The following is a 12,889-nucleotide window of genomic DNA, read 5'->3' as shown; positions in this document are numbered from 1 at the left end:
TGCACCACAGAGTGCCTGCATGAGCATGGCAGCAACAATGTGTGAATATGGAAGGATTTAACAGGCGGGGCCAGAAGGAGGGGGTGTACAGTGGAGTATGCTGAGGGAGAAAAAAAACTGCTTTAAGTGTGAGAATGGAGGGATGGGATAGGAAAAGATGGAGTTGTGTGTCAGGATGTTCACACATCCACACTGGCTTACGCTTGCGCATTAAAATAAAACCAGCTTCTCTGGAGAAGAGTAGTGGAAGATAAGCACATACATTAAAAGCACAAGGTAACGTATTTGTGCATGCTTGACTTGTATAACCCTAGAAAAAGGATGAATCCAAGAAAGGACAGGCAGCATCTCATTACAGGCTTAATACACAAACTACAGATTCAAAGAGAGTGAACGTAAGAGTTTCACCTGCACACTTCATTCATGCTTTGACTCTGAAAAGAGGCCAACATTCTAATTATTAAGTACATATGCATATGAAATGTATATTGCATATATAATATATATAAGGCACAGTCATGTTCATAACCTGTTCTCCATTCAAATCATAAGACTAAACACTAACAATGTGGACTTTGCACTGAAAGGCTACAGCTTTAGAGGTGTTTCATCCCTCAGCTGCTTATAAATGAGTCGCTCCGTGTTGAGGGTGAAAAATGACGTGTGGTTATAGATATAAATGATTCACCTTCTAAAATGCTCCCAGTCGTTGGTCATTTGGGGACCTTTTGTCGTTCTGACATTGCAGCTTTCCACAAGCTACACTCTACTCGACCAGCTCTGAAAGACGAGGGAAGGGTTGAATTTAGCAGTGTTTAACCATCAAGCCACACCAGTCCTCATGCCACTTAGATCAATATTTCATTGCCTGATGATCATTAAAACATGAGAGTCTCAGTGCCAAGCTTTGGGTGAATAATCACAAACAGAGTGTCGTAAAGGACCTGAGACAACTGCTGTGACTTTAAATGCAAAATGATGTGAAATATTTTGGGACAATGAAGCAGAGCTTATATGTAAAAGGTGCACATAACCAAAAATAAATGCATGAATATATCGATATTTTCTTTTGTAATGTTGCATCCAGGCCATTAATGCTCTTGCTCGTCATGTCCTCGTGCCCCATGGGCCTTGTGGATCTGAAAAGTAAATGAAATTGGAAATTTTTAAAAAGCAGAAACGAACTTACACGATCCATTTATCAGCCCAGGCTTGAAAATGACACTGTGTATCATTTTTGACATAACACATTGAGACAAAACCTTTGAAAATATCATCTGCCATTCCTGCTGTGTCACCTTGTCACATAACACAGACTGTTCTTCTTCACAGTAGCCAGTGGCACTGAGTCTCATTCATGTACCGTAATGAAGGTGGCTACGAGTTAGCAAAGGAGCCCTAATGGAGGATACTGTGACACAGTCAGGGACCCATAATGGAGGGTTCTCTAATGTGGTGGAAATTGAAAGATTAATAATTCAAAAGCAGCTGGTCATGAATCAGTTGGCCATTTTGCTCCAGCCGTTTTTCTCTGGCACCTTTTTCGGCAACTAGTTGGGTCTGACCTCAGTGGAGGGCACTCTTTTTTTCTTCTTCTCCTTCCCCTGCTTGCTGCAGTTGATGAGTCAAGGTGTTTTGGGGTTATATAATTTTGCATACAGCAGTATATCTTTTACAACCAATCCTAACCTTGTGGTCCAAAATGATTGTATGTGTGTGTGTGTGTGTGTTTGTGGTTATATGTTCATGCGTGTCTTCTGAAAGTGTGCTTGTGTGCATATACACACTGAATGTGCATGCACTTGTGTCCCTCCTTTCTCCTTTAACCTCAACACAGCCATCCGCAGACTCCATAAATAGCCTCGTATGAGGTCTGCATCCATAACTCAGTATTCAAATGAACACAGTCATGTCATATTTTTGCGACTGCAGGATGTGGCCATGTCATATATCTGTGCCCTTAGGGAGAAGTAAAGCTTTATTTATCACAGGTGCTTATCCCTCGCTGTCTCCCCCCTCTGTGTGTGATGTATGTTCGAGGTGTGTGTATAGGCTATTTTCCTCCATCTTGCAACACCTTTCTTCCTGTTCTTCATCTCTTTCACTTTTTACATCCACCCCAGTTCTGTTTTGTCCTCGCTCTGTCGTGATGCATTTGATATACTGCGTGTCATAATGTGCTCCTTTTTTTTTCTCCAGCTTGCGTCCTGTCAGTGATTATATGTGTGAAACCGTGATGCATGTCCTATCCTCTGATTGCTACCCTACATCCATCTAAAGAACATGTTTTTTTAACCCCTTTGTTCTTCCCAGCGTCCCTCGTGCGTGACGTCTCTCTCTGTCTCCGTCTCTCCCTGTCTCTAGGTGCTGGCTGCGATTGGATACTTACTTTATCTGGAGCTTCATAGGCCCTGCTACACTCATCATTATGGTGAGATGGACACATGTGGATACTCACACACCCTTGACTTAGCACTTCATCTATGAGTAGGTAGATCTATAGATGTTCGTGCAGCAGTGATGGCTCACATTAAGGTATTTGTTAATCTCCTACAAGGCTTGCCTGAGCTCCTCAGCAGTGCAAGTAAAAGTGGAAGCAACTCTATATGTCAACTTAATAACTCCCATTCATGGATTAACTCTCAGGCGGGCACGTACTCCTGCAACCTGGAAATCTTCGAAGGGGATATGGAGAGCAAGCCGCCGTGCGTCACACAGATTATGATAAAAACTCAGCAAGGTTATGTTGCTATTAGGCACTCATTTGTGTGCTGTTTTTCCTCCTGATCTAGCTGTTTTATTGCTTTGCCACCAAATTGAACATTAAACTGGAGAACAGAGTCTCCCGGGAAGTTTGAGCAATGCCAATGATTGATGTTTCATCAGTCATCAAAATGTTCAGAGAAGCAGGAACAGGCATCCTATCTCGAACAAGTAAACTACGACAGGAATAGAGTTTGATGATTAAGCAGACACACATACAAAGACATTTAAAGCAATGAGACGTATTCCCAGTAGCCTTTGAACCAATCCACTGTACTCATTTTTGAAATGTCAGGCAGGCTATCACAGATCTTGCAGGATGTACATGTGGGGAGCAGTTCAGGTGGGACTGCACTGTTATGACACCACACCTAGTGGTAATGTATACAGCCTCTGAGACCCAGTGTATCGCTTCAGACAGTCATTATTAAACCACCCTCTTTATGCATTAGTACTCCAATAGAACAGAACACATCTATGAGAATTGGGTTACCATTGTTACAATGATCCCGAACTGCTGAAATTTTCCCTGATGTTCAAGCTGCTGTATTTTGAGAACATAAAGGCTTGTTGATTGAGGGCCTGATAGGGTGTCCCTAAGCCAATTACTGTTGAAGAGGCAAATAAAGAATCACTCTTTGTGTGAGTGCTGTGGTGACATTGTGTCTTTAATTAGGCTACTTGCTGCAGAAAATTACCTTGTGTGATTTTATGTCTGTGTGTTTCAGCTGAATGTAATCTTCCTCGGCATCGCTCTTTATAAGATGTTCCATCATACGGCCATTCTCAAACCAGACTCTGGGTGTCTGGACAACATCAAGTAAGTTCTTCAATCCTGCTACTACACTTGTGCATCTGATTTGTGATTATGCATGCTTGTGTGAATAAAGCAGAAGGAATAGTTTGACATTTGGGAACTGTGCTTTTTTTTTTTGCAAAAGGGAGGACTGATAGAAGACAGATGTCTGTACAGTACAATCTATAAGCATTATTGTGAAAAAGACAACAGTATTGTGAAACTGCCCTTTTTTCTTTATATTTTAAGAATCCAAACTTTCTCTGCATTTTTAAGGGGTCTCGAGCAATAGTTCTCCAAGCTTTCCAAAGGTCTTCCAATGCTTTTGCACTCATTTTTAATCCAGTCCTTGTACCTGACCATTTTCAGTTAAATGTTTAGTTTTTTTTTAACATTGACTTATGAGTCATTTGAGCATAAACAGACTAATTCAAGGAATGAACTGGCATTCTCAAGATGATTCCCAAAGACTTCCAATGGTGTGCAGTGCGTCATGAAACAGGAAACTGGACAAGGGCAGAACAAAAGAAGTAGCAGGCCTAGAAAAACTATCTACAGCAAATAAATAGTAAAGTCAAGTCAAAAATACACCTGGCTGTTCATTTGATCCGTCGTTTATTATTTAAAGCTTTATCAGAAATGGTTTCGGTGCAAGTATAGTTTTCAAGAAGCAAGTCATAAGGAAAGGAAACAGAGAAAAGGCAGAAATTTGAAACATTAAACAATAACTGGCCTGAAAATCAGTGGCAACAGGTCTTAAGGTGTGGTGAATCAAAATTACACATTTTTTGTTCTAATCTTTATCAATATTTTCTGAGGATGTTCGCAGAAAAGTACAACAGTGTTTCTACAGTATGACCTGGTTTTGATCCACCATCTGGAAAACTCCTGTTAGGAAACAGCTTCAGTTTACACCATGACAATGATCCCAAAGATACTGGCAGTGCATTAAAAGTATACCTGGATAGAGAAAAACATAATGAATGCTGTCAGTGATGGATTGGCCTTCCCAGAGCCCGGACCTCAACGTTATTGAAGCCGTGTGTGATCATCTTGACAGAGAACAGAAAAGAGCCAAAATCCAAAGAGCCTTCAATGTCATTCAAGAAGTCTGGAGAACTATTCCTGAAGACTAATTAAAGAATTAAAACTTGCATAAGAGAGTTCAGGCTATGTTAGAGAATAAAGGTCGGCGTAATGGATATTCACTTCACTTTGTACAAACGTCGTTTTCGCCTTTTATACTGTATGTGTGTTTGCACACGTTTCATTAAATCACTTCAACTATTAAACTTCTTCCTATTTCCTAGCAAAATACAGAGAAATGAGGCATAACTCTAAATTTTTGCGCAGTACTTTTGCTGCAGATGGTTAGCTTAGCTTAACATAAGACTCGAATAGGGTTGAAACACTAAGCCTGGCGCTGCCCAATGGTAACAAAAGCTACAAGTTGATACCTTTAGTTCAGTTAAAGCCTTTATGTTTTGTTGTTTGTATCATTTATATATAAGTGGAAGCATAAACACAAATTATGGAGGTAAGGTACAATACTATTTCTCAGGCAAGAGAGACACAATCTCTGAATTTATCGCATTGTTGGTTTCAGTTTGTTTTGTTTATGGAGTCAGCGAAAGGCTATAACATGCTAATTAGTGAGCATTAGAATGTTACCTTTGGCCAGAACCAGGAGTATTGTTTTTACACTAAGCTCATTAGCTGCTGGCTCCGACTTCATCATGGCTGCACGAAGACAAGAGTGGCATCAATCTTCACATTCATCTCTGCAAGAAAGTGAGCACATTTCCCAAAAAGTCGAACTATTCAATTAATTCGACATTTTTATGCTACCCTGTCGCATGGAGCGCCTTTCACCTTTATCTTACATAATTTTGAGATGCTACCCTCTAAATTCTTCAAATCATTTTTCTCAGGCATGTCCCTATTATTCAAGAGACCCTTAGAGGGTGCCACTGAAATATGACTTCACTTCCATTAAATACTGAAACTCTTTCTACCAAGCTAACTAATCGGGATTGTGTCATTTCTTGTTCGAGTCCAGCTCAAGACAAAAAAGGCTCAGTCTAATTCAAACAATATGCCTTGGCTCAGAGTTCAACGCGTATCCGAGCTCAGAATTTATAATGTAAATCCCAAAAATGACTCGGTTCTCATATGATTTAAATATTACTGCCAATGGAGGCAGTTTTTAAGTAGGACTTCAAGCAGGAAGTGTTTCAGAAGCAAAGGCGAAGCCAGCTGATCTTTGCTTTAGTGCAGTTCAGGAAAAAGTACTCTAATAAGAAAAAATCTGATGAAAGATGGAAATCAAAGAATCGTTTAAAACACGATGCTTTGGATCTTTCCCCCCTCTTCTTAATGACTTTCCTTAGTCTTTCTGAGAACACTGAAGGCTGTCTAGATTTTAATCTATTTCACTTCATTAGTCATGTCTTATTGTGGTTCATTTATTCGTTAATCACCATCATGCTCTTTTTGTCTTATTTTTTTCTTCCTTTTGTTTTCTTTGTCTCTCTAACTCCAAGCCATCATAAGTTATCTTTGTTGTGGATTGGCTCTGGTAAGGCCACTCTCCAATCAGTGTTGTCTTCCTAGAGACATTTTGTTTGGTTTGCTTGTTATTCATGTGTCTGTGGAGTCTTCCTGTAGTCTATGCACACACCTAAATTAACCGTGAACCTGTCTTGTAAAATGGATTTCTTGTTCGTGTGTGATTTGTGAGGTCCTGTGACCTATAGACCTAATGTGCTATTGAAATATTATAAAGGTGAGATGTGAATTCATGGAAACAGAGCTGAGAGAGAAACCATGACTCAAGGGAACGCTGGAGGAAGAGGTGAAATGGTGGGATGGAAAAGAGAGATGAGCATACCCTTTATTGAAGAGGGTCGTCAGACGAGCTTTATTGGAGGTTCTGTCTCGCCTGAATGGTGCCACAGAGGGAAACATCGAATCAATCACCTTAGTCTCACTCACTTACTCTCCTCCTCTGTCTGTCTTCCTTCCTCATGACTCTCCTAATATCTCTCCCGCTGCGTTTTTTCACTCTCTCTATCTCCATTCCTGCTCTTTCTTTCCTTGCCGGTTTTCTTTGTCTCTATCACTTGTGTTAGAGGTGATCACTGCCCAGTCAGCCAATCAAATTAACAGCTATCATCTCGGATCTGGCAGACACAAATCTATGACCTTTAGTGGGAAATGTCATTTATAATGGCCGTAATGTCCCTCTGCTTACTGCCCGATGAAGACACTCACGTGGACACGCGCGCACACACACACACACACACGCACGCACGCACACACACATTCTCAGACAAGGACTTACGATGCATACACATGCCTCCACATGACCAAGTTTCTCTGACATTTGGCCTTTATGACTCACTTCTTCATAGCCTTTATTTGAAATGAAGGTTTGCAGCCTTAAAAACTTTTATCAAATCTACTCCCATTAAACTGTTATAGTCACAAGTGCGCTAACAGACTTCAGGACCTACTTCTGCCTGAAAATGATTTTTTACCTCCTGTCATATACTTTGACTGAGAAAGTTTGGCTGCAGCTTGGGAAAAGTGTGCTCGGTGAAGAATGCTTTTCTTCGTGATACCCGTGGCTGACGTCAGCTCGCTTATAACCTCTCCTCGCTCTCTAGAGATTGGATCTAAATGAAAAGATCCACTCGCACTGCCTCCTCTAAACCCTTTTATAAGGCTTTAATTCTTTTAAGCAAAACTCCCGCTGTTTCCTCCAGTCTACTCCTACAGTGTTGGGGCTCTTAATGAACCCTTTCTAACCCCTCTACCGTCTCATGGTCCCTCATGCGTCAGCCTTGACTGATTAGTTTTTTCACCACGGGGGGAAAAGACAAACTTCTCATGTTTGAATTTCATTTGATAATGACACACAGTAACAGGACGAGCATCTCTCATTTTTCACTGTTTGTCTTCTCCTGTAGGTCCTGGGTGATCGGGGCCATAGCTCTGCTGTGTCTGCTCGGTCTGACCTGGGCGTTCGGGCTAATGTACATCAACGAGAGCACCGTGATCATGGCCTACCTTTTCACCATCTTCAACTCTCTGCAGGGCATGTTTATCTTCATCTTCCACTGCATACTGCAGAAAAAGGTGAGGCACAAAGCTAGACAGAAGCTGCCAGTGTGACAGACACATACAAACACACACAGAGGCACACATGCGAGCCAGAAACGATCAACAGGGACACCAAAAATATCTGCAGAGCTGTCACAGAGGTTTGATTGGTCATTCAGTATCCCTACTGCTCAATTCTCTCACCTTTTCATTCTTGCTACCTAACACTCTCTTTCACTGTCACTGTCTGTCTTGCCTTGAGGCAGCAGGTAACAAACTGAGTTGCTTGTCTTACTTCTTCTAGCAGCAGCAAAGAAAGTTTTCCATCATCAGGCAGGGTCATCGCACCTGAGATAGCATGTTATACACTTTGATAATATTCAGCTCTAATTGTTTTAAATATTGGACCCAGGAAGAGGACATGCATGAGTGTTTTGAAGTCTAATTGGCTGAAACTTGAAGTAATTTCCTCAAGTGAGTTTTATGATTTTATGACTCACATTAACACACGGTTCGCCTTTCAAGTCCTCTATAATTTAAAAAAAACCCCAAAACAAACTCTTCAGTATATTTTTTGGGTTTCCTTGGCCTAAAGGATTACTGGCATTTGTGAGCACATGTGTGTACTTTTTTTATACTTGAGTTATGTGTGGCTTCCAGGAAGAGCCTACACACACCGGGATACTTTTACAGTCTCCCACACACTGTCAGTGCCTGGGACTCCAGAAGAGGAGTAGGATATGGAAAGAAGATTCATCAAATGCTTAATACTCTCATCTGGCTGCCATCCCACAGACAATTTTTAGTTTCAAGTGCATGACCAGTAAACAAGTGTGGTGTGTGTGCACAGTATACTTAGGTATGTGCTAGGTCACGGGATCAGGTATCCAGAGAGATGTCCTCAGAACAATGATGAGGTTTTCTTTGGCTGCGACCCAACTTGGTTTCTCCCAAGATGCATGGAGCAACTCACCACACAGCTGTTCAAACAGAGCATGTGGCAATATATGCCTGCCAGTCCGACGAGCTTGTTAAAAAGCAATTACAGTCGTATTTGTTCTAACTTGATTGGGATCTAAATGCAGATGTTCTGTGTGTACAAGTGCATCACATCTCCCCCTAAGGAATATGTCCATTTTAGATGAATATGTGGCAGCTTGGGGAGGATGTTGATGGGGGAAAGTTTATGGAGCTAATCTTCTAATGTCTAAATTTATGGGTTTAGTGTTTGCACAAGGAAGTTGAGTAGAAGAAGAGTTTGTCTTTTCTTTCTCGGCCTGTCATCTTGAAAATATGCATCATTATGTGCAACGTCAAAGCAAAAACATCAATCAATTCCCCCTCTTTTGTACGCGCTGGCTGAGAGTGCATTTACAGTTTCTGACGCTTTTTTCCTCCTCCCACCATCTGGGGCCCAGGTGCGTAAAGAGTACGGCAAATGTCTGCGCACCCACTGCTGCAGCGGCAAGAGCGTGGAGACTTCTATATCCTCCTCCAGTAAAACCACCACCTCGCGGACCCCGGGCCGCTACTCCACAGGCTCACAGGTGAGCTTACCTGCCTGCACACCTGGACGCTACAGCACAGCAGATTCTCAGGTGAGGCCAGATAACGCCATGAGGGTTTTGGATCATCGCTGTTCACTTTCAACTCGTCTCATATTTTAGGCAAACACATTAAATGCGACTTTAAGTTGGAATGCCATTCGGTTTATTTTGGGGCTTTAAATTAGAGCTGCACCGATCAGTCGGCTAGTATATCCGATCAAGGGTATAACCGATTTTGCTGCCATCCACCACAGCCGATAGTGCACCTTAGACAACAAAAACAACTGTAATTGCTGTGCAGATATATTACTTCTGTGAAGCAAAATGTAATATCTTATAAGCTGTAAATGTATCTGGCTTCCTCATACTGCTAACTCAGTTGCCAGTAATCTACCAGTGTAGCCATCTGCCATGTACTCTTTTTCATAGTTCTGCCAATCCATTAGTAATTTCAGAACTCTCTTTTCTGCAATAAGAGCAAAGTCAGAGTAACTTTTGTTTAGCATTTATTAGCTCCAACTCTGACACGATCTGCCCAGCTCAGTTGGCATCATATACTGTTGTTGGCACTGTTTGCCAGTAAATGAAGAAGCTCAATATTGTGTCCAGTAACCTGGAGCACTCGATTATGGGTTTGTTGGAGTGGGAGTGATAGTAGGTTCAGTAACCTGATGTCGTACTGGAAAACATTGACTGTTTCAAAAACTTTTCTATGTTTTATTATGAGCAAAAATGGAAATTCTCCACGAAAGAAAGGTTAGAAAACATAGCATAGTAAAGAAAAATGCAATAGTCCAGTAAAATTACATTCAGTGCATCTCTACTTAAAATATGGATGTTTTGTTGAAAGTGTGAGATCCAAAACCCTGACTGACAGACAATGTTGCTTAAAAAATGTATATTGAGTACAAAAGACACTGATGTATGATTATTTTTCCCTGCCTGTTTCTTTTGTCGGATGTTGCTTTGGGTTTTTTTCCCCATTTACTGCCTCTCCTGCACTAATTTGATCCTTTTTTTTTTTTTGCCAATCGCCTCCCATATATTATACTTTCTCACTATATTTCTCTCCCTTCTTTGTTGTCGTGTCCTTTCTCCCTTGATCTGTTGCTGGCTCTTCCTTTGATTTCTTTTCCCTTGCATTTTATTGTTTCCCCTCTACAAATTTGCCCATACCGTCTCTACCCTTTTCTTTCTTTCTCGCTTCTTTTCTCATGCGTATAGAGTCGTATCAGGCGGATGTGGAATGACACTGTGAGGAAACAGGAGTCCTCCTTCATCACTGGAGACATCAACAGCTCTGCTACGCTCAACAGAGGTAACCACGGGATACCTACAATTTGCATCCTCATCACTGTCACCCTATCTGCTTTATTAATAGCGGGAGGCACAGGCAGCATACGCTGTCATTTAGCAAAGTAGCTGCGGTCCAGACTACCGATAATGGTATTTTGTTCTTGAAGATCGGAAGATTAGCAGGATAGTGTAAATATCGCTTACTTATTTTTGCTGCTTCAAAAGCTGCTTTTTCGCAGGAAGGAGAGGTCTGGGCAGGCTCCCGTCAAAACTGAAACTACTTTATTGTCACAATATTAAATCTACAGAGTGAAGCGCTAACTGTGCTGTAGCACCAATCTTCTTTTTGCAAGGACAGATGTTTCTTTAACTGCTGTAGGTTTGAATCCTGTAAGTTAGTATGTGTTAAGGACTTAAACTAAACACCATAACACCTTTGTTATAATACAGTGTGCTATGCAAATTAATGTTATATTTTTAGATGAATTCACAGCATTACTCATCACATAGCATCCCGTTTCATTTTAAGTAGAGCGAAACTTTGCACCTGAGAATTTGTATGCTATTGTAGTCTCAAACCTTTTAAATGAATAAGCCCAGTTCAGTGTATCCCTACTTTATTTAGAGCTGTGTATTGCAGTCCCTTCAGAGTAGGACAGTGTAATGGACTGTAGGAATGAACTCAATGGGTATGGCTATCCGAGGGCTAGGGTAATGAGGGCATAGATACCCAAATGGCCACACAGTTTGAAATACGTGCACACACACACACACACACACACACACACACACACACACACACACACACACACACCACATGCTGCCATTTGTTAGACTCTAAGCTGAGGTGTGGCCCTCACTTTCTTCAGGCCACTAATAAGCTGTTAGCATGACAGATTGATACTAAAGCAGACATGGTGCGTGTCAGCGCTTGAATTATCACACACTTAGTGAGGCAGGGCTTAAGACTCCCGCACCTCCTCCTTCCCTCACACTTTAAAGAATGCCACACGGAGCTACTTAGCCAGTAGATGTTGAAATAACTACATACTTTGACTTATTGGATAACGGTGGAATGGAATAAATTGGATTGCCAGATAAGAGACCGACTTCTTGTTATGCCCAGGTCATTTAAGTTATAATGAAGAAGAGAGACCTACACAGCAATGACCAAAAAAAAAAGGTTCTGTGGTATGCTCAGGAACATAGGAGTCAGTTGTTAGTGTGTGGCTGTTTTTCATTTTAGTGAAACTCAAACACTCTATGATATTCTCAATTAATTCAAAATGTAGCTGTTACTTAATGTAAAAAAAGATTAAAAAAAGGGGGGTGTGGGTTGCAAATCAAAGGTATGCACTTCATCTGGAACCCTAGCAGTAAAAGATAATTGTCTATCAGCTAATACTGTTTTCACATGTGTATTTAATAAACTCTGACAGTACCAGCTTACAATAACAGAGTCAGACTAAAGAAGCTGTACACTGAAAAAAATTGATTGGCCATCTCTTGGATTTATGTAAGCATCTTGTGTGTATTTAACACAATTGCCTCATGCTTTAAAGTTAAGTGTAACTATATAGTGTAGAAACTACATTATATGCAGAGAGGCTAGATTAAATTCTTCATATCATGTTCGAGTGAAGTAAGTCAATAATATAGCAATGTTAAATCTTGCGACACTGCACAGGATTTCATGCCCCAGCCCCCCTGCAACCAGGATAAAGATAGGAGGATGGTAGTTGTTGTAGATCCATTCAATTTTTATGGTAACCAGACTCTAGACTTTGTTGAACATTATGTAATATGAAGACAACATGTAGTATTTAAGTGACCGAGTAGTACTGGGGTAAAAGTTATTGAATAGTGTTAAAATAAAATGACAAAATTGTGAAGGATTAAAATATTCCAAGAGCTTTAACTTACTTCATCTAAACATGTTTCAATCGCGTTGTATCAACACAAAATGCACAGGGTTATTGAATATGAATAAGTTGTGTTGATTTAACTCAGTTGTTTAAGTTTCTGCCAAAGCAAAACATTTGTGTGCAACCAGTGTCCACTATTGAATTAAGTAAATCCAACAAGGCCTTTTTTCAGTGTAGTTATATTACTTAGTGTATGTGGCAACACTTTCACAGAGTCTGTTGTAAAACAGGCACATCACTGAGCTACATGCCACATTGATTGTTTGGAGGCTTGACCAGAAGGAGAAAAAAAAAGGGAATCATTTTCTCTTTGGTTCATTTGTGCAGTAACAACATTAGGAGATGCTATACACACATTTTCAAGCAACCTAAATTTTTTGTCATGGCCAACTAAACACCTTACGTAAGCCAGAAACTAGGAAGGTTAAAGTATACATACATATATATATATATATATA

At 40.7% G+C, this 12,889-nt stretch overlaps 1 protein-coding gene across 9 annotated transcripts in view; it reads left to right on the top strand.

The window, feature by feature from the left end:
• adgrl3.1 (adhesion G protein-coupled receptor L3.1) overlaps positions 1–12,889 on the top strand; it is a 119,996-nt gene that overhangs the window by 98,571 nt on the left and 8,536 nt on the right. For 5 of the 9 annotated variants that reach the window (XM_013914337.1, XM_013914340.1, XM_013914339.1 and 2 more), the window contains 5 exons: positions 2,365–2,431; positions 3,492–3,583; positions 7,531–7,699; positions 9,082–9,261; positions 10,435–10,528. In XM_013914337.1, coding sequence (XP_013769791.1) covers positions 2,365–2,431; positions 3,492–3,583; positions 7,531–7,699; positions 9,082–9,261; positions 10,435–10,528 — 602 coding nt within the window. The remainder of the gene's footprint in view (positions 1–2,364; positions 2,432–3,491; positions 3,584–7,530; positions 7,700–9,081; positions 9,262–10,434; positions 10,529–12,889) is intronic. The other 4 variants (XM_013914341.1, XM_005747019.1, XM_005747018.1 and 1 more) reach the window with 1 other exon arrangement.

Source organism: Pundamilia nyererei, unplaced genomic scaffold (assembly GCF_000239375.1).
Source record: "Pundamilia nyererei isolate P.nyererei 1_Seehausen unplaced genomic scaffold, PunNye1.0 scaffold00187, whole genome shotgun sequence".
Lineage (NCBI taxonomy): Eukaryota > Metazoa > Chordata > Actinopteri > Cichliformes > Cichlidae > Pundamilia > Pundamilia nyererei.
The sequence above is the reverse complement of the archived record's forward strand: the minus strand, read 5'-3'. Positions and strand labels throughout refer to the sequence as shown.